Raw genomic sequence first — 21026 nt, forward strand, 5'->3', positions numbered from 1 at the left:
CACACCGACGGCGATCTACACTACTTGTTCAACTACCACTCTCCTCAGAACATAGAAACTGAGGACAAGTACACCACATTAACATTACAGTCGGAGTCTATACAACTACCAAGATACATCAAACTCTTCAAAACCTCGGGTGCGTCTCAATAAATTGTAACCGATATGTTCAGTGACTGTATATCCAGAATCACGACAGTAGACTTTGTAGGTGCAGAGCTTATACCATAGAACAGCAGGACTTCCGACCCGGGTTACAGAGTGGATTGCTCACCGTTTGCGTGACCCTAAAACCGAAAATGGCGACTCAGGACGAGCACATGATCAGGATCCTAACACCTGTTCTAAAAGCGGCGAAAGTCAAGCTATTACTTCACACGATCGTAAATAATGGCGATGCATCTGCGTCCGTCAAGCTGTTTGGGGGAGCAGTGTAACTAGACAGTCTTCTTTTTCCCGAAGATATTAACGAATAAAAAGGAGTGTCGATTCTGACTAAGGAATCGCCTCAACTATCAATTTTGCTATTACCATTTGGCTATGCAACAATAATAGAAACCGTCACGAGATATTAGTAGGCGTATGTTTCTAAGACAGGTGAAAAATCGAAAATATGAAACGTGTGTGCGAGAAAAGAAAGAAGCAGTAGAGTTATTCGCAAAGTGAATCACCTTTAGCCAGTTACTGGTTAAATCCAAATCTTCAAGATTGGCCAACTCACAAAAGTCCTCAGGCAGTTTGGTAATGCGATTATAGGACAGGTCCAGTTGAACTAGTTGTCTCCATTGCGAAGCTTGATTCAAAGTCAAGGAAAATAAAATGCACGGTTTGACGTTAGGCGCTTCATAATGAGTGGTAAAGACTGCAGGAATTTACTCCGGTTTTGTGCCACGGCATACACACCAAAGCAAATTCAGCTTGCCTCGTTTTAAGAAACTGAACCGCGGAGGAGACCACGTTTGCTTGGTCCCCGAAACCTCTTTCCATTCTCCATGAACCTCTTAGTCCATATAGGAAGCCTATGACCCACATGGACACATAGACGTTTTGAACCCGCGTTCATATGTTAGTAGAGACTAGCCCGTTGAGAGAACGTCAGCAGCCAGAAGATCTCAAAACAGGAAACTCTGAATCAAAGACATGAATGTGCAAATGGTATCCACCACGCAGAGACTGGGCCTTACCGTGGTTCGACGGTTTCTGTACGCTTTCTGCACTCAGGCAGTAGTGCCTGAGTGGAAACCAATCTCCTCAGTGTTTAAATAAACCGACTGAAATTACAATTACCCAGCGTCAAGCAACACAGAGCGGTGGTGTTCTGTATTTACAAATGAGGCATCCAGCAAACAACGTAGCATCAACATACACAGCGAAGCACACAGAAGGTTGGATAAACTGCAGGGTCTATCCGTCATTAGCTAGGTAAGTAGATAACTTGTGTGACTAACAGAGTTTACCAGCGTACGCTGTATGGTGCTTGTGTTGTACGCTGAACGCGAAACAAATCCTTTCAGCAATCGGATCGATGTGTCGAATGGAGATAATCCCGGCAATTTTAATTGTGCATTGCTGCACAATCACCCATCTAGAGTGATTAGCAAGTAGTTTCTGGACAATAAGAACACTGAGTGAGTGACAGTTTATGCGCTTTGCCCGCAAGACGCTGCGTGATTGAACTCGAGGGCAGGTTCGAAGTAGCGTTCTCATGGATGTTCGAAAATTGCCCCCAAACTCGTGAGACACTATTGGAAGGAATCAGGCGTGGTTACTGGTTTGCACCATCTTCCGGGACATACGAAAACATACTCCGTACGGCGACTGATTTGAGTTCACTAATCACTCACGTGTCACATTTGATCCCGGTAGGACCAGTCGCTACTGCTTTTGTTTGTGTTTAGTTCAGATGCCAGCTGGTATTTGCGTCGTGCTCCTATACCCCGACTCCTTTCCACTATGCAATACTTGGCGCCGAAGACAGTATGTTTTTCAACCGCTTCAAGGGCCTTGCAGTAGGCAGTACACGTCATCATACTCATGCACTCGTGATGGTTTTCAATGGTCTTTGATTTCTCCCCAATCCCTCCATCTTAAATTGAAATTCACAGCTTTCCCAGTATCCACACATGCACACACACACACACACACTGTTGACTCTAAATAGTTTCTGGTGTGTACGGTTAAGATACCCGGAATGCGGTCACTCTCATTTTATAACTTTTCACAATACTTTCGCTCATAGTGTCTAAATGAAGAAAACAAGTCAAATGCTCGTCTCTATGCTAACGAAAGGTAACAACCCTTAGATCTCGTATTGACAGAAACGAATTGGCTGTAATTGCTTTGTTCTGATTAACACGAGTCAACATTTTGGGACAAGGTAAAATGTCAGAGCCAACGTTTGGGCCACCCAGCGATAATTCACTTTGGAGTCATTGTGCGTTGGCCAAGGCCCCAATAACGAAATTGATGAACCAACTTCAAGATCTTTTCTCTAACAGTCCGATGTAAGCAACAAACACACACTTAACTGCCGTTTCAACATATTCCAAACTACGAGTGAACTTGAAGGTATTCAATTATCTCAGCCTGTTTTAATGTAAGATGAGATAGGACGACATTGTCTTTGCTTGTACTTTCGCCTACTGGAGGGTCGTAATCAGATCTTGATGATTTCAAGCGCTGTTTGCGTATGTTTCATCATTTTATGAGTTCCTTTCTTTGCATATAATGCACTCGCCTTTCAGTTCAATAAAATTCGAGATAACCCCTTTTTGTTAAGAACACTCGGAAACTCAAACCAACATTTGGCTCACGGTGAAACTGGTTGATTTCGAAACTGTGGTTTGACTTTGTTCGACTTTAATGTTCTTCTCTGGTGACCGATCGACTAAGTGAGCTGGACAGACCGTCGCATTAGGAATGGAATCAAAAATTTAGCACGATTTCATTAGAACTGTAGTATACCAAAACAAAAATAGCAAACTTAAAGGAAGTTGAATGTAAATGATGTGCTGAATTTGTCCCCCAAACTATTGATTTCAGAAGCCTGGAGTGACCGATCGGCAGATTATGCATAATCCAAGCAACGATTACACAGGAGGTGATAGACGACACGAGATCATATGGGGACAGTCGTGCTCAACATCGTCCGAGGAATGCAAATTACTGGTGCTGACAATCGAAGCATATATCTCAACTCACATATGACTGGCGGGATAGTGGTAGGGTAAAACCTTACAGTCATGATGGAGGTAGTGGTAACAAGCCGGACAAAAGAAAAGTATCAGCACTCATATTGCTTTTTGCACTCTGTTCAGATTCACACAAGGAATACCTGAAAGCAGACAACATGTTGACTAGCAAAGTCAGTGACTTTGATGGCTAAGATATCATTATTATGTAAAAGTCAAAAATGAATAGTGGCTAACAGGAGAGGGATAGCATTTACTGCCAGGATTGAAAGCAAATAGTTTCCTTTATCATGTTTATCACATGATAGGTACTTTGGAGCTTGAAGTAACTTAGTTTCAAGAAGCAGGTGGTTCACACCAGTTTAAACGCTGACCACTAAACCCACGCTATCCGGAAGGAGAGCACAATGGGCAAATTCTTCCTCAGCTATGGCACTTTAAACGTGGGTACACATGTCATGTGTGAAGTTCCGTTTCAGAGGCCTGCGGGAAAGAATAGCTGTCGAAAAAAATTGTACTAACGTAGCGTATGTACCCTATTTCGACGGATTTTTCGTCAATTTCAAAATGACACAAGTTTGCAAGCATGGTCAATCACATCTTCGTAGAGTGACAAGGCCATTGAATAAGCGGATGTGATGGGATGGATCAACAACGGTTCGTCACGAGCTCCAAGAAGCAGGCCAATCGGAATGTGCCTCGGAAGAATGACACGGTTTATCCCTTGACTTCTAAGCTCCTAGTTAGGTAAAGTGCAGATGGAGTTTTGTGGACCTATAACATGTCATTCGATAATCAGTAGGAAAATGGTGGGTTGGTAGTTTTTGACCGTAGAAAAAGCAAAGCAGTTACTTGCAATTCTCATGCACAATCAAAACATCCAGTGTCAGCAGTTACCCGGTGATTTTTTCGACAAAAGTACTACTAACAGCTTGATATCTAATACAAACTACTGAAGTCTACGGAAATGAAAAGTTAAATTGTGCAAATGAAATTATATTGAAGATGAAAATTCACTAGCACACAACAACACGTTGCTTTTCGCGAAATACTGACTTGCGCAATAGTTTTGCTTTAAGGGGAGATTCGATTGAATTCAGCTACATCCTTCGTTTATCATATTACTTAACTACGTGGGTTGCACAAATGGTGTCTCTGTTTCTGCCGCGATGCAACACCTAGACGGAGGATACTAATCATAAGTTTACTGACATCCCTTCGAGATTCCATGACTGACTTCGCCGTCTCTCTTGTCTTCATGTTTTACTTGGACTCAGATTGGGCGCAACTTGCGAACTAAACTGATTTATTTGCACACCAATTCGGCTTCAAGAAGATGCTCAACTAAACTCCAGTTAAATAAGTCCTCTGAAGATGATTATATCGGCCTTGACAAAGAAAGGCTCTTACTCTAATTGGAGTGTGTGTAAACATAGGTCCGAGCTTTCCTACGCTGAATTTGTATTGATTACTGTACCGAATCATACTCCGTCCACAAACACGGTGTGCTTATACCAGGTTATTAGCCAACTGATGTGTCCTCTTGAGAGAATGTGAAATTAATGGACTTGGGAATCCATAGGGCGAACAAGCTACTTTTTCCCATGCAGTATCAATATCATCACTCAAGCTTATAGGAGACTTACGTGGTCCGCTGCTTAACCCTCCTCCTGTTTGGGTTGCCTGTTTGTTCGTCTGGTTCGAGGACTGCCTCGAGTTTACTTTGTGTGTATTGCAATATACGATATTTCGTTGATCGGAATTCTGTTAAGTTTACCTAAATATTGTGTCTATTTCATGTCTATGCGTCTGCAATTAACCCACACTTACACGTTAGTCGTTCCGTTGCGCTGGCCCACAAAGGTACTGTAGGTGGCAATGCGAGTACCGTTGCACATACCAAGTCAAATTATGGCTGGTAGCTGCATACCAGATTTGGGTGTATTTCGTTCGTCTTATGAGTGTTGCAGCTTACCAGGCCACATTTTGCATAAACTGTGGGCCTCAAATATTCAGCTGTCCACCCTTTGAATTGAAAGTAATGGGCATGCAGGTTGACATTTTTATGGCTTGAGAACTGCCCCTTCCTGTTCAATCTCCGGTTGCGTTCCCCAGGGTTCAAGCCTAGTAGAGGGCGTTCAGTTGGCTGCAGAAAAAGCATCTAGCACTACCTATTGTTCGCAAATGGCCAACAGTACTGAAATTGTGTGCTGTTATTTGTTATCCCGGGGACCGATAACGCAGTGAACCGCTTGACGATAAGTCGAGGATAAATTGATGGACAGTCCTGCGTGAAATGGTCTGCAGTAACTTGTCATCGATGGACTGTCAACGTACCGTGGTGTGTCGAGGGTAACACTTTGAACCAAGTTGTCACTTTATTATTATTGGACATAGATCATGACCACAGAAGTGATGACTGATAACTGTATTTTGCAAATAGACTGATTCGTCGATTGCTAACGAAATGTAAGACCGTCGTTGAACAACCGTTCACAATTAGACCAAAGGGCTACAGAATTCACTTTATGTAGCTTACAAATCATGAGGCTGTTGAAATCTCGTTGAGAGCAACTCTTTGGTCTTCTTTGGGCCCATGAGGTGAGTGTGACCTTCCCTTCAGTTTTCTTCAGCCTTATATTCTGAAAAAATCGTTCAGCTGTAATACCCTTTCGGTGCCTAGCTGCTATACCACCCGAAGGAAGCACGACAGTTCCAGTTGCCCCAGGCCTAGACGGGGAAGTCGAGACTTTCCGATCAGTAAATTCGCGCCCTAACCACTTGGTCCGCCTAGCCCCGTATTATATATTCTACTTGAATATCAAATTGTACGCGAATTGACGGAATACACTAACTTACGGTATTATACTGCTGTCAACTAGAGACTTAAGTGGATCCCTTGCTTATGGCATTCTCTAACTCAGTACGGCTTAATGTTGCCTGTAATGCAATTAGCAAATTTCGTATAATTTAGTGTTCAAGCATAACATAAAGATGATGGAGATTCAAACGCTGTGCCTATCTTATGAATTCCAAGAAGAACGAAACCGGCAGTTGACTGTTGAAGATTTTGGGAGTAATATGTCAAACCAACGAAATAGACTACGGTATTTGGAATACCGTGTCAGCTGAAACATCAGACGGCCCCTGCGAAGCACATTCAGCTGAAAAATACCATAAACAACTTCTTTCAACTCCTCCGTTCACACCAACGTGGTTCGGAAGTGAGCTGTTGTATTCTACTCATTCTTAGAGATAGCTGTTTGCACGGATGTAATATTCGCCTAACCTGTTCCACGTGGTACCCAGGTCTGGGAAATTCAAGGGCAAGGGAAAATAAACAGCCTGGCGGTTTTTCGGAGCGGATGCTAATAAAAGCACGTTTGGCGAGGAGAATAAGTGTGTCATTTTAAGGGACAGTGAATACTTGGATTGGTAACAAACATTACACGGTGGGGTTTAGTTGGTACACCTGAACAGCTAAGTTCCATTCAAGCACACACAGTCACAAAGTACAAATTCAGCCGGAATGCTTACCAACAATTTCCAGGTGGACAATATTGTTGTTTCCCATGGTAAGCGAACGCAAGTGCTCGGCATCCGCAAAATCATTGGTGGAGACTGTATCAAGATTGTTGTAATCCATGCTTAAATGCTGAAGGCAGAAAAGAAGCCATTTAGAATATTTCTAAACGCCAGTAAAGACAATTCATTCAGACCTGGAATCACCTGACTTTCAAAGCGTTACCAACTTGTTTCGGTGGAGGAAAGCAATACCGTATATAGCCACAAAGTAAGAAGTGCGTCTTGGGGCAAGATAATCCAGGCTTACTCATCACCTTTAGAGCGACATTGCCATTCGTTGATTTGGAGTTTGAAAGTAACCATAATTCAAAACTCTACCCTGGCCGTGACAAGAGTGCTTGTTAGGTTTTCTCCGGTAGGCTAGATTTTGAACTATTACTGATCACCTATTATCAAAACCAACTTCAATACTATCCAGAGCAATGGTTTTCCGGTCAAATCCATCATGATTCATTGCTCAAATCGTACACTGAATGGGAACAGTGCGCAGTCAAGAGTCCATACCAGTTATCGCAGATTGTATAATTACTATAAAACCCTTTCGTCCTGCACCAACTAGTCATCACTCACCTGTGACAATATTTAATCCACAATACCAGGACGGACTACACAGTAACAGCGAAAGCGACCCAGTTTCATAGCCCACTAATACGGCGATTTCAGATATCTGGATAAAAACCGAGGCATTCGGTAATTGATAGCAGCACAATCAGAATGTGCTGAGTTCGTGAATTGGGCGAATAACTTGAGTCTTAGAAAATCCACCGAAAGGCCTCCTCAGGACTATGCTAGTAAGTGCTTTGGTGACACTCGGTTTCGTGATGCGTTTGAAAAACCATTAAATGCTCTACATAAGACCAAACTGAAAGTAAGTCTGACGTTCCAGAGAGTCATCGAATGCCTAATTTCACCTAAGTATCGTACAGCAGTTACGCTACGGTCTATTTGTGCTTCTGGGAAGTATGATCAAACTCATGAACCGACCACTGCGTGTTCGATATAAGGTGAGTGTTACAGACCGCCGACTGCAACAAAGAGTTGTTCTGATCGCATATTCATTTTTTTATATCCCGCAGAGACATCTCTCAGAAAGGAAATCACCATTTCAGCCAATAGATAAAAGATGAAGCAACCGGATGGAACCCAAAATAAATTTGTTTTAATCACAACTTACTTCCAGATGCACCAACTGTCCGGTGGCTCCAGTGGGAAAACCGGAGAAGGCGTTTCTGGATAGTGTTGCAGAATTTATGGACGGCATTTTACGAAGAAGGTCATCCTGAGTGGAAGATGAGGCATCAGTAAGTTCTGTGGTGGCAGCCATGTAAATGTGAGGGAAACAAAGCAAGCACCAGACAGAGCAGTCAAAATACGCACAATCAAAAATCACCTGAACCACGCAGAAGTCGCTGTCACGACCTACGATGACTGAACATGAGTAAATCTATCAGTATCTTACAATTTCTGTAATTCGGTTGGTGGTAGAACCTTCAAAAGATATCCTGGTTACCCTAAGCATTGGAATTACAACAACAACAACAAAATATTCTGTGATCGTCGAAAAGGACTAAACTGGATTTAATTGGTTTCCGACAAGACTATGTTTAGCTTCGTGGTCGACACCTAAAATGAGATGCATGTGAATGTCTGTATTGCACACTGCATCCAATATGAAACAATGGTGTATATTCATGAGCAAGAACATCTGCACACAGAGGAATATGTGATTGTAATATTGATCGCCGGCGACCACCCCATAGAACTGAAGCCCTAAATCTGTTATGTACACAATTCGCTCCGTTTTCTGAAAATTTACACTTCTAAGACCCTCTGGTTTCATTTTCCACTTCTCCCCTTTCCCCATACGTATATACTTCAGTATTGTGGCATAACATATTGTGGCAAAGGCATTTGAAAGAAGCTCTTGTATTGTATTATCTTTAAGGGAAAAGGCAGTAAGTATGATGCTGCCCACCAAGCGTGGTGTTGACGTTTGTTCTGGTGGATTCGAATTTTTATTCCCAAATCGACCACTCTGATAGTTAACAAACGAAGCCGCTCCCTGAGAAAGATTACTTCTGGCCCATCTTCTGAGGAGCCTCTTTAGAAGAAAACAGTCATACGTAAATGTATGTTTACCAGTGATTGCTCTTCCCCAGTTTATTTTGGAGTGACTTGGGAGTGGTCTAACTACCACGCTTCCAAAAGCTTTTGACTGAAAAATGGGAATAAGGTTATTTCATCCGTACAGCTGATTTGACGAGGCCGTAGGTGAGTTATGGACGACTGTGAAATGTTTGAAGTGATGAAATCGAAGATTTCTGAACATTCACATCCATGTTTTTTGGAATTACCCCCTTTATTATTTGAAACCCTTTTAATAATAACAAAATAACTAAGTGAAAAGAGCGCGACACATTTTTCAGAAGGCTCACCTATCAAGACCACTGCCTAACTAACCGAGCTCGTTTGTTTTAATGTCAATTCTATTAAATCATTTTGCTTTCTTTTTCTGCAAAAGTGCGCATTATGAGTTAGTTCTAGAAGAATCTGATTTAATATGGATGGTTAGGTTAAATTAGGTCGTTCCACTGTAACACCCTGTCGGTTTCTAGCTGCCGCACTAAGAGGGCTGAGATACTGCCAGGTTGCCCAACTCTAGACAGGAGCGATAGAGATGTCGGGGACATTCTAGCCTCCACCCCCGAGCTATCTCGGCTCCATTCGGATATGATCGATCGAAGTAAACAGGAGCCGCCGTCGAATGCAGCATGATATCTTAGATAGATTGAAAATGTATTAAAACCCAGCTGACCCTGTTACGTTTCTCAAAGAAATTCATATGTACTCATTCGGACGTTTTGAAGTATTTCAACGCGATTAATTCGTTTCAGCTGTTAGATGCTTACATCTAAGGCACAAACCATCCTTTCTGACAATCTTTCGAGGTGCTATTCGGATTTTTCATTTTATTCAGGATAACTTCAGTAAGTAATGGATCGTCCGTTAGCTCACTGGCTTCGGTTACTCATATGCGAACCATCTTTATAGTAGAGCAATCAACGAAGGACAAATCAACCCTACGAAATTGGCCTCATCTCGCAAATGGATAGACACACTGATTGGCTAGCTTATCAATGAAAATTCAGGCAAAATCACGTTTAGTAGTACAAAACACCAATCTTGGATTTTTTTCTCGGGTAAAAATATCCGGATATTGGCCGCAGTTTAAAAACTTTCCTAAAGGAGGATAGACACGTATCTACGTCAAGTTAAGATGTTCATCGAAGCTGTCCGACTTATGCAATTAAACCAAACCGGTGCACGCCCTAAGAACACCTTAAATTAAAGTCCTTAAATTAAATTTAAATTAAATTAAATTTTACCCACAAAATGCCGCATAAACTACGTGCACGTCTCAGTGGGAAGAAGGCATCCTTAAGGAAACAGGCAGTTGTGTACTATGGAGTGCAGGTGCCAAAACGTAATTCGGAAAATTACGGTCTCATGATGCTAACGGCTGTAGCGGCCTTGAAGTTCGAACTGGTAGCCAATGTGGGTGTGTCATTTTGACATGTTCGTTTTGTTAAATGAAGATGTAAACAAGATTCGACGACAACACGAATTACGGATAACCAGTCCATCCATCTGATTTGACAGTCTGGTTTCACATTCGTTTCGTGTTTGACTTGGACCATTGTTTAGTGCAAATCGGTCGCTTGTCTTCCATCCTAATTTTTATGTGCGCACTTTGATATTGCCTGCAATTGCAAAGAGTTAACTAACATCTTGCACCCGAGTTTGTCGCCTATCCATACATCAATGGGAAAAAATCAACTAAGGTTACCATCAATGATAAAAAGTGGAAAAGCTGTGCACTTCAAACGTTTACAGTAATGACCTCAACCGTGTCAGGTATGAAGACAAAAACGTCACACTGACCGAAAAAAGCACGTGCAATCTGACGTCGTTACCACAGGTGCATTATCTACATAAAGTAATCCCGCTCAAAACTTTAGCCATCTGTTTCTGGAAGAAATTAAGCAATGCACTTTCCCGTTGGGCAACCTTAAAAGGAATAAATGCGCGCGGACATGCCTTCAACTTTGGACGCATTCTAACTATTTTAGTTTGAGTGCATTTCCACAGCAAATGGGCACGCAACGTGATAACTTGAATTTGGTACAAGTTCTCTAAGGATCGTACTGCAAAGCAAATCACTATTGTAAAATCTCTGCTGAAACCTCTCTCTATTGAAACCTACCTACTGAGGTATCCGGTCCAACGTGGGAAAAAGCTGGTATTGAGCAAAATGTTGATGAAAATATCGGAGTGAGCTTTTGTACGTTGCACGCACGCCACGATGTTTCATATTTCTCAGATATCAATATCAGCTTTTTCCACATTGAGGTATCACGGAGCTCTTCATCGGAAAAAATCCCTTATATAATTAAAAATGACCGGATTTGAGGCTAAGTTGTCCCAATAGTGTTCAGACTCTGACATGAAACCCAAAGCTTCGTGCATTTCTCAAAATACTTTAACTAGCATCGAGTGTCAAAATATAGGTCTTATCTTATAATATCTTAAAACTTATGAATATTGTAGGTTCATTCCAAGTGATCTGTTGAAATATCTTTCAGAAATGCCAGAAAATCATTACAAGAAAGAGATGTGCGCGGCAAATGATGGGTGGTGAATATTTTGGTTGTAGGTGTCGTCAGCTTTCACCTGCGAGCGCAAGAGCTTGGAATACCGTCTACCACAGAGACACCATTAACGAGTGCACCCAATCCTTGTCGGTAGGGTCCAATGACAGAGCTAGCCAGAATTCTAGATACCCAAGACCAGATTGCATATTGGTTTACGTGATCTGGTTCAATAATGCATAGGTTTAAGTTTATTCAAGATGATGTTAGTTTCATAGCTCTTTGAGGCATGCTCTGAACTTGAGACGTTTCCCATCGATCCGGTCAACAGTTACTGTAAAGTAGTTTTGGTTTCATATCTGTAACTAAAAAACAGACAACCAAAAGTTAGGAACTATTCTAGAATCTAGCGTCTGGCAACTTTTGATCACCAGTCCAGTACGAGAAATCTCCCCGTACTCGATACAGTTACAACAAGTGACGACCAGAAGAGCTCTTAACTCATCGGATAAATATCACTTGACTCACCGGTAGTCGCGTTATTTGATTTCCCTCGATGTTCAGTTCGGTAAGCTGCTGGCACTGAGCGAGTTCAGTCGGAAGTCTTGTCAGCTGATTGTATCTAGAAGAAAAAAATAAAAGTAACAGTAAGAAGGGTCCTATCACATCGAACCACAGTAAAACGAAGAGCTTAGAGCAACATTTTGAGTAGTTGGTCACGAAATTTTTTATTTCCTTCCTCAAAAAACAGAAGTTGGTTGGGTGAAAAGCTTGCGTCTTCGATTCTGTAACAACTCAAATCATCTTTTGACCCCCTGAGTATCGTTAGAGAAGTTGGGTTAAGCGATATCATTAAAGTTCTAGTTCTTACTTTCTACCAAGATCGTTTGTATGTGTCTGGATATGCTTCGTAATTTTTGCATTTCTTCTTCGATATTGAATTCTCTCAACTTGCGTGAGAGAACACTTGTCCAAAAACTGGCGTGAAAAAATAGTGCGTACCTAGTACGGGAGTTTTCGCCATCCACGTTGTAAGGACACGATCTTGGTAAACGTACACTTTGCAGCTACTGTTTACCTATGCAACGACTAATGAATTAACTCGTCTCGCAGGATAAGCCATACAAAAAATCGTAAATCATTCAGTCGTGTCGTCCGTTCGGTGTCTAACTGCCATGTCACCAGAAGGAAACACGAGGGCTAGGATACTACCAGGTTTTCCAAGCCTGGACAGGGGAAGTCAAGAGGTAGAGGTCGTGTTCGAACTACAGATCTTCCGATAAGTGAATTCACACCCCAACTACTGAGCCATACAAATATCAAAATATAGTGAAATATAACCACTACCGAGCTGCATTTTGAGTATTTAACTTGGTTTAATGACTTCAGTGGATGAAAAATCCACGGTCGAAAAAAAGTTGCAATTTAATAGACTGTTCATCCACATGTGCCGTGTTGGCAAACCAGCTGACTGTGAGCACCAATCGACCAACAGAGCACAGTAGCCGGTAGCTTTTTTAACCGCTTGTACGTGACACTCGTTTGTGCACTTATGTTGCAGTGAGGTGACAAAGGTCTCGATGAAATCCCCGTAGACTGGTAATAATGATAGGGCGGATCTGTCAAGTACAAATCAGCCACAACATATAGTACACTTCAGTACAAGGGTTTGCGTATACAGTTTCAGTAAAGTATGGTTAGAGGTTGATTTCCTCCATACTTTGCCCGTCAGTTGGTGCGACCAATCAGTGGTCCCATCCGCGTAAACGGTTGCCATAGGAGCAAGGTGCACTACATCCACGCGTAAGCATGGTCGGCCCAATTAGCGAAAAGCATTTCATCGCTGCGCTAGGGAGGAATATGGATGTCCCTTCCAATGATAAACTGACGGCCAATATCGGTAGTCATAAGATGGAACCAGAACTGCCGATAAACCCTAATGATCGGCGATAACCCTATATTGCCACAAAGGTGTGTCGCTGGATCTAAGCAAACCTGGTTATAAAAAGCGTTTTCCAAACCGCTTTGTTTGCAAATAGCACGGGTGCGAAACTTTCTTCACTAGTTTTTTCTACCACAGACCTGAACATAGTTCTAGTGATTACGGAAACCCAGCACACTTCAAAGCCAATCAACCGATTAGGATGGCAGAGGCACTCAGTAATCGCACAATGGAGTTGAAATATCGAAAGTTACGACGTGTCCATAGTGGAATAAAGTAATTGTGCAGTTGAGTTGAGAGTACCGGTCCAAACTTTTGAGCCCTATTTAGACATCCTGGGGTCTCAGCGAAGCTGAAAAATTATCCCACAAAACTTTTCAGAGGAACGCTGGCTTCAGCGAACAATCAAATTTGGTGAGCTGCAAAAATATGAGCGTAGATCAGGACGGATTTTGGCTTGAGCACATATGCAACAAAATGCAACATTTTGGCGTAGAAAGCTTTATTCTACTTGAAACTGCTTTGCAGCTGAGAGCATTGTGCGGATAATGGCACCGACGGCAGAAGGATTCAAGTTTGCAGTTTGTACTCTTGTCGCAAAACATTTTGTTGAAAAAGTTGCTTTAATAGCACTCAGGTGAAGTCCTAAGAAAACTGAGAAAAATAACTGGAAAGAGCCGGTTCGTGATTAGGATTCGTCTTTCTGTAACCAGATTTGGACGAAGGATCAAAAATGCTCTCAGGACGTGATAAGTGTGATAGGGCAAACAATTCAGCTTTTCATATCCAGCGTGGGAGAACATGATACGTATACCGCAATTCTCTCGATTAGTGAAGACTACCGATTGGTGTTTAATAGGAGATGAAAGGCGAAAACAGTGGCAGGTATCGAGTGTTCATCTCATTAGACAGGGTTGTGGCAAATCAATGTGGAATCCGAGTGAACATGTACAGTGTGAGGCAGCGCCCATGATAGCTCAGTTGTTGGGGTGGTGCCCCGTAGGTGAGAGGCCACGGTTGCGAATCCCACCAATAGACTCCCTTTAGGTTCTTGTTATACGTACTTGGGTCCGGTTCAAAGAATGTGACCTCACCCAAGTTAAGGCATACCACAGTTTTATAAGGTGTCCAGATGAAACTTATAGGATGAAGTGATGGGCAACTAATGGTGTCCAATGTCGACCTACTAAGACGTTCAGATGTCCTGAGGGGATGTGTGCAGCACATATATTTCGTATCGTAGGTGTAATTTCACATGAGATAATCTTTAGGTCTCCTTGAGCACATTGAAGGATTCATTTCGAATGATATTACTGATTTTATTGGCACATTTAATGGGAGAGACAACCGAACAACAAAAATGTATCCAAAAGAAAACTATTACACACACATTTCTCTTGTTTAGCCACCACAGATAAACGAAGTCACCCCGTGAACCACCAGTAGTACGGATCAGGTAAACTAAAAGGCAGCCAGTGTTTGTGCTTGAGATTTCCATTTGGGCAATCTAACAATCCACAATAGGCCCTTTTAGATATCTGGAGTATATTGACATCTGATCCACTTTGAAATTCACTCATATAGTCGGGAAATTCACTGGTTTGTCCATGCGTTGGAGACCCAGATGAATAATATGCAACTATCAAGAGACAAGTTATCCAGATAATTTAGTGGCAGAGTATCAACACTGAGGTGGGCGATCTGTAGTTCGATTCTGTTTCCAAGCAGGTCGTTTCGCTCATACTCTGTAAGTGGGTATTTCGAAATGCGGAAACTTTTGAAGGAATACGAGATTAAAAAATAATTTTCCAAGAGGATATTCAGGAATAAGTAGGATATACCCTGAACGATAACCCTAAGCCCAAAATTATCAAAAGCGCTATGACACCGAGAGCGTCCTCGTAAATTAAGAGGTAGTAAAATTTAGCCGCAAAACAAAGTTGTCTGTCTAGTTGTGTGTGCGTTCAGTCTATAAGCATATTACAAACAAGAGGCATCAGAGTAGGGCTACTGTAACCATTTTAGAAAACGCACTTAATTAATTTCATCTTCGCTCTGCAACTGTTGCGTTTTGCTGACCAAATTAACTCCGAAAAAATGTCAGAAGGAGATACCTACACAGCCCCGGACATGTGGACAAAGTTTGCTACTTAAAAAGGCGGACCGACTTCTAGTCGGGGAGAAGTTAGTCAGTTGCTTTGGTCTAGTTCATGCATATGATTAGCCCAGAAACCCGACCACCTGAAAAAAGCGAGGGCAATTAGTAATTCTACAAGAGCATCACGAAAAATCGGGAACAGCCAATCCGTTGAGCTTAACATTTCGCAAAACTTCATTATCGGCCAAACGTTGTCAGTGGGCAGGTATTCTCAAACAAACACCTCGGTAAGACAGTGGTAACAAGTTGAAATTAATGGTCTCATCGTTATCCGTATTCCACTCGGACTGTGGGAAACAACGCGAAAATAAGCCTTTATCGTCGACTTAAAAGTAAAGCTTCAGCCGAAACACGACCAACCACGGGCTGTTTATAGTACCAAATCATGTAAGCATAAATATGTTGCAACAAAGTACGTTTAACTGATTTTTTTAAATTTCTGAACGCTACTCCACATGAATGAAACTACCCACTTCACTAAAAACATCTGTTGATGTGTTTCTCGGTTTTACTCTTTTTTAAAACAAATCTACACCGAAGTCTGTACAGAGATGATAAATAAAAGACTGTACTAATGTTTTACTGCGACCTAGTAGAGCGAAAAAGAACTAGTGCCGTGCACCTCCATTGGTTTCGGAATCACGCTTAGACAAATGGACAGGTCTGAATTCATCAAACTTTTATTCAACGGAGGGAAATGTCGGGACGCTAATCAGCATCTTCTAATTCACTCTAAGCAAGACTGTGGATGTGTGTGAGCCTAATTTGTTCGTGCCGTATACTCGACGTACGCGCTGTATCGATTGTCTCATCCTGTCTTTATATGCTTGGTGGTTGTTGATAAGACTGCGTGTCTTCAGTTTTATACCTAATTTAAATGAGAAAGCAGTGTCAGCTGCAGACCGACAACCTCCGAAATCCGGATGTCGACACTATGGTTACAGTATGGTTACCAACAACAGAAGATTCTGAGTCAGATGGGTAAGTGAAACGCATGAAGTCAAACACCCTAATAGAGGTAAGGGGATGAGCACGGTCATCTCAACTAAATCTTCTTCCGAAGAAGACAGCGGTTGATAGGTACTAGATCTCACGGACGAGCTGAGTAAGTGAAGCACTTACTCAGTAGACCCTGGTTCTGTCTGCAATAATTTCTGTGACTTCTAGTCTTTCAAGTACGGTTTTTCGCCATTTATATGGCAGGATACAAAACTGAACACATAGAGATTATTTGGAAAGGACGCTTGATGTTCAATTTAGAGTAAACTTCAGATTTCAGTCAGAAAGACACTGAAATGAGGAGGTCTGCAAAGTCAGCGCAACAAACCACTACGTTGCCGAGCATCGCAACCCACGAGCGAGGCATCCAATGACGTCTGTACTTGTGAAACATTCGTGCTCGTCGTTCGGTTTCCCCTGAGGAAAGAAACTACAACTGCAACATAAAAGTCTGTAGCCGTGGTTCATTGTGTATATGATGGGTTTTGAGAATGGGATCTGTTCTAAAAGTTGCCTAATAAACTGGGATGAAAATGTCTACTTGAGAAACAGTCAGAAATGAAAAGATTCATTTTCATAGTATGATATTCACTAATATTTCTTTAGATTTGATGGTGACGATCAGACTACCGGAAGCCACTGATTGTTGGGGACTTGGCGCTTTATCATGTTTTCTTCTACTTAAACACTAAATGATTCGCCAATCGTATTCAGGATCGCTAGTATTCACATTTATACACCTACGATAGGCTTATCACATGGCATTACGAGAGGATAATTATCACCATCATCGACATGACACGAAGTGATGGTGAGAAGGAAATCATGCTTTACAAACCTGCAGAACATCAGCTCTCCTCAGTGATATCATACAAGTTGTATGGAGAGGACTTGGCCTTTAAATAAAACATTTGCTTTTATTTTCTCTCCACAAAAACCCTAAAATGGTCATTAGAAACCAAGCAGCGGACCAAAACTGATCGGTCTCTGAACAAAGAAGAAGACATGAAGTTTACAAAGTTGAACAGATTACTGCACGTCTAACCGCCAACCCACCGAAAAACGTCACCCCATCGACTGACAAAATCATATTACAAATATAAACTGTAATTCATTCAGCTCTTCAAAACACAAACGCATCCTCAGTTTACTCTACCCAAAACTTGTCCAACAAAAGAACAGAGGATAAAAATTCTTGATGCATCGTTTTGCCCGTATCACGACTTCTGTATTAGGACTTATCCAGACTGACTAAGTAGCGAGATGTTTTATCAGATTACTTGCACCATTGAATCCTTGAAGTGTAACTTTAAAACCTACCAAGCCGATAAGATGTGCCCAAATTCAGTGCGGGTGAAATTCAGTTTGAAAGGTGCGGATCTGTTGTCGTCAACTTGTTGTCCACAAACACTTGAAGAGATTGTTCACCAATTCGTTCCGTATTGACCGATTATTAAAAGTACACTTTATGTAGCTGCATCTGGATCGAAACTCTCAGATTTTTTAATCAAATTGTAGTTAATCACACCAAAAAAGTAGGAGTTCACGACGAACATCATTCTTCCAAAAGGAGTGTCAGCCGTTTGGGTGTGGTTCTTGGTTTAACAAGCTGCTGACTTATCCAAACATTTTGAAAAGTTTCGGGACCGATTGAGAAGTCATCGTTTCAGAAGGGCTTGGTAAACAATCTGTAGTTTTTAATTACGCAACGTTTCGCTTTTGACACAAAATTAATTGGCCTGATGAAGTTTTCGTGTCAAAAGCGAAAGTTATCCAGATATTATTCTGACTGTTGTTGGGTTGTTAGGATCCCCTGTATTAACCATTGATCCCTGTTAATTCTAAAACCATGAGAACGGCGCTTCGTCAACTGATTACATTCTCACTTTGTCTCTGTTCCATAACCACTCGAATTTCAGTTCCGCTAGATAATACCCATCGATTTCCCCTACGCTCATCGATGGATTATAGCAGGCTCCCCTTTGTGGAAGACAGATAAGTTCCATATTGAAGCCAAACTCATACTCAAACTAAAAAACACAAGGACTTCCAAGAACTCGCTTATACGAAGTCAAGCTCTGTACGGCTGATTTAACGTATGCATGTATCAGAATAGTTGTTTCTTCCTCCGCCAAACAACTGCCGAAAGCTAATAAAGCCTGACCGAATACCTCCACCGAGGTCACGAACACAGGAACGTAAATCCGTTCTCGAATTACAGTCACTAAACTGTAAACTAAGCTGGTACATGTTTCAAAAACGGTTCAAATTGTGGTGGTGCCCCACTTTGCAAGGTGCCTTGTAAGCTTGATGGCGTGTCAGTTGATCGATGTGACTGTCATTGTTTTATCGAGTCCGATCAAGTGAATTATGGATGAACAGTTTTTCGTTTTTTTTCTATCTGGTTAAGCTTTCGAATGACCCCATTAGACGATGTTGCCATTTGACAGTTACCAAATTACTGAGTCTCCATGAGAATTAGAGAAGTTAGGCATCTGGTTTCTAACCTCTGCTGCTCTTTTGGTTTATTCAACCGAGTGCATACAATAAAATGAACAATGAATGAGCGCTTGAGCTTTAAGCCTGGATGTGTTCCATTGTGGTCAATACAAACGATGCCTATTTCACCTCTACGTCTAGGTGGACGTATTTAAAGTTCCTTACAAAGTGTTGTTTATTCTTATTTCTGTACAAGAAGAAAAATGTTGAAGATCCGCTAAAAATTCGAATACTAGAAATGCATTGATTGCTACCACCACGAGTATTTTCTAATCCAATGAGCTAAAGAGGTATCAACTCACAAGTATTCGGGGGCAGCTGTGCGGTTGGAAGAGACAGTCGCACTAGAACCACACAGGCATCAATTGGTATCTCAGTCGGCTTGGTAATGAAGCAAATGCGTTGGTGACGGAAAGATTGCAAAGTCCCGTGCACCTAACTAGTTCAGGCATCTCAGTTCTACGTGTAGAACGAACCATATACAGAGAAATACTAATTTAGCTTCCATAAGCCTAATGTTAGATGTGTTGAAATACGTATGTGTACACGGAAAATGACTAACAAATTACATGACTCCGGAATAATGTATCTGAAGTAGCCATGGAATTCAAACAAAGTACTTCGAAAATTCGCTATAAAAACAGCGTTCAGTGAAGTATCGAGTCATCCTGTTAAATGTGACTCTGGCATCTGTAAATTTGAACGAGAAAATGCAACAGCCCCTAAGATAGCCCAAAAGCATCTTTCAGTTGCAGAGGTCGTTACAGGTTACCAATTGAAAAATATTAGCCTACCGTGTGGAGTTATGGTACGCCACACAGCACAGACTGACGACCAGAAAATTTCACAGCTTGTATTAGGATGTTTTTCATAACAGGCAATGACCGAAGGTTATAACGGGATAACGCACTGAAAAGTGGAGTTGACGAATGTAACGCATGGGACCAAACAATGCAATTTCAAAGTTTGCAGAGATATTTTGGCCCAATAGTTTAATAAAACAATGAGATCTAGGCCAGTTGGTTATACGGTGGAATTCACGATGCTTCAGACTACAATCAATATCAGTCAGGTATCTACGTCAAAGTCCCCTAACATTTTGGAGCTTTGTCATCTCTTCCTCCACAAGACAGTTGATAGAATCGTCCATTTCAAAACTTATGCGTTGCTCTTTGAATCACGCACAGCAGTTGAATTCGCTCGCAACAGCATCGTGAAGCTGAGACCTGACCGATAGCGTTTGGTTTACTCCCATCGTTGAGCCTTCCATTTCATGGTCAGGTCTAAAGGGAAGTGGGGGCCTACCAGCCCGAGTGTGTGGAGATTACGCATTACGGTCTAAATCCTGGCACCACGCCTACCAGCCCGAGTGTGTGGAGATTACGAATTACGGTCTAAATCCTGGCAACGCTAACAGTATGTGCCTCGTGGGTAGCACCAGAATCTTTATTTCGACCGTGCTGGATAACCTGCCAGTGCACACGGTCAACCGTTGGCCGGTTGAATTGTACGATCCATAAGGCTGATCTTTACTAACCTATCCGCATCGCCGCATACTTAAACGTGCACATGATGAACGTCTAGAGGGAGTACCTAACTGCCTCTGCACTTCCATCTCAGAGGACAGTACGCCTTTACCCCCAGATCATCCCCAAATAGAGTTTTTCTTGAAACAAGGAATCGTTGCTCTCCGTCAGACTGCTCTTCTTTAACCTTCCTAGTATGACTGAACCTTGAAAAACTGAGTTAGAGCCAGTGTAGCTTGCAGAATAATTATAGTAATGAAGTCCTACCACCAGGACAGGTTGAGGGCGAAGAATATACACAAAATTATCCCTACCGCGCGCAGTAACTTGACTCGAAGACGGTCAGTTATTGTGGGAACCTTATCATTGCTTTTTTTTCTCGTGGAAAGAAACAATATGTCCTGATTTTCACACACCGCGAATTGGTAACGAGCTCGAGAGAGCCCATGATTTTTGAACTTCTGGAGTCAGTAAATA

At 41.9% G+C, this 21026-nt stretch overlaps 1 protein-coding gene across 1 annotated transcript in view; it reads right to left on the bottom strand.

The window, feature by feature from the left end:
• Nucleotides 1-8082, bottom strand: part of T265_14500 (hypothetical protein) — a gene marked incomplete at both ends in the record, with an annotated part of 29246 nt that extends 21164 nt beyond the window's left edge. Inside the window, 3 exons of the mRNA XM_009173933.1 lie at nt 672-862; nt 6729-6846; nt 7951-8082. Coding sequence (XP_009172197.1) covers nt 672-862; nt 6729-6846; nt 7951-8037 — 396 coding nt within the window. The remainder of the gene's footprint in view (nt 1-671; nt 863-6728; nt 6847-7950) is intronic.
• Between the last annotated feature and the right edge of the window lie 12944 nt (nt 8083-21026).

This window comes from Opisthorchis viverrini, assembly GCF_000715545.1.
Source record: "Opisthorchis viverrini unplaced genomic scaffold opera_v5_206, whole genome shotgun sequence".
NCBI lineage: Eukaryota > Metazoa > Platyhelminthes > Trematoda > Opisthorchiida > Opisthorchiidae > Opisthorchis > Opisthorchis viverrini.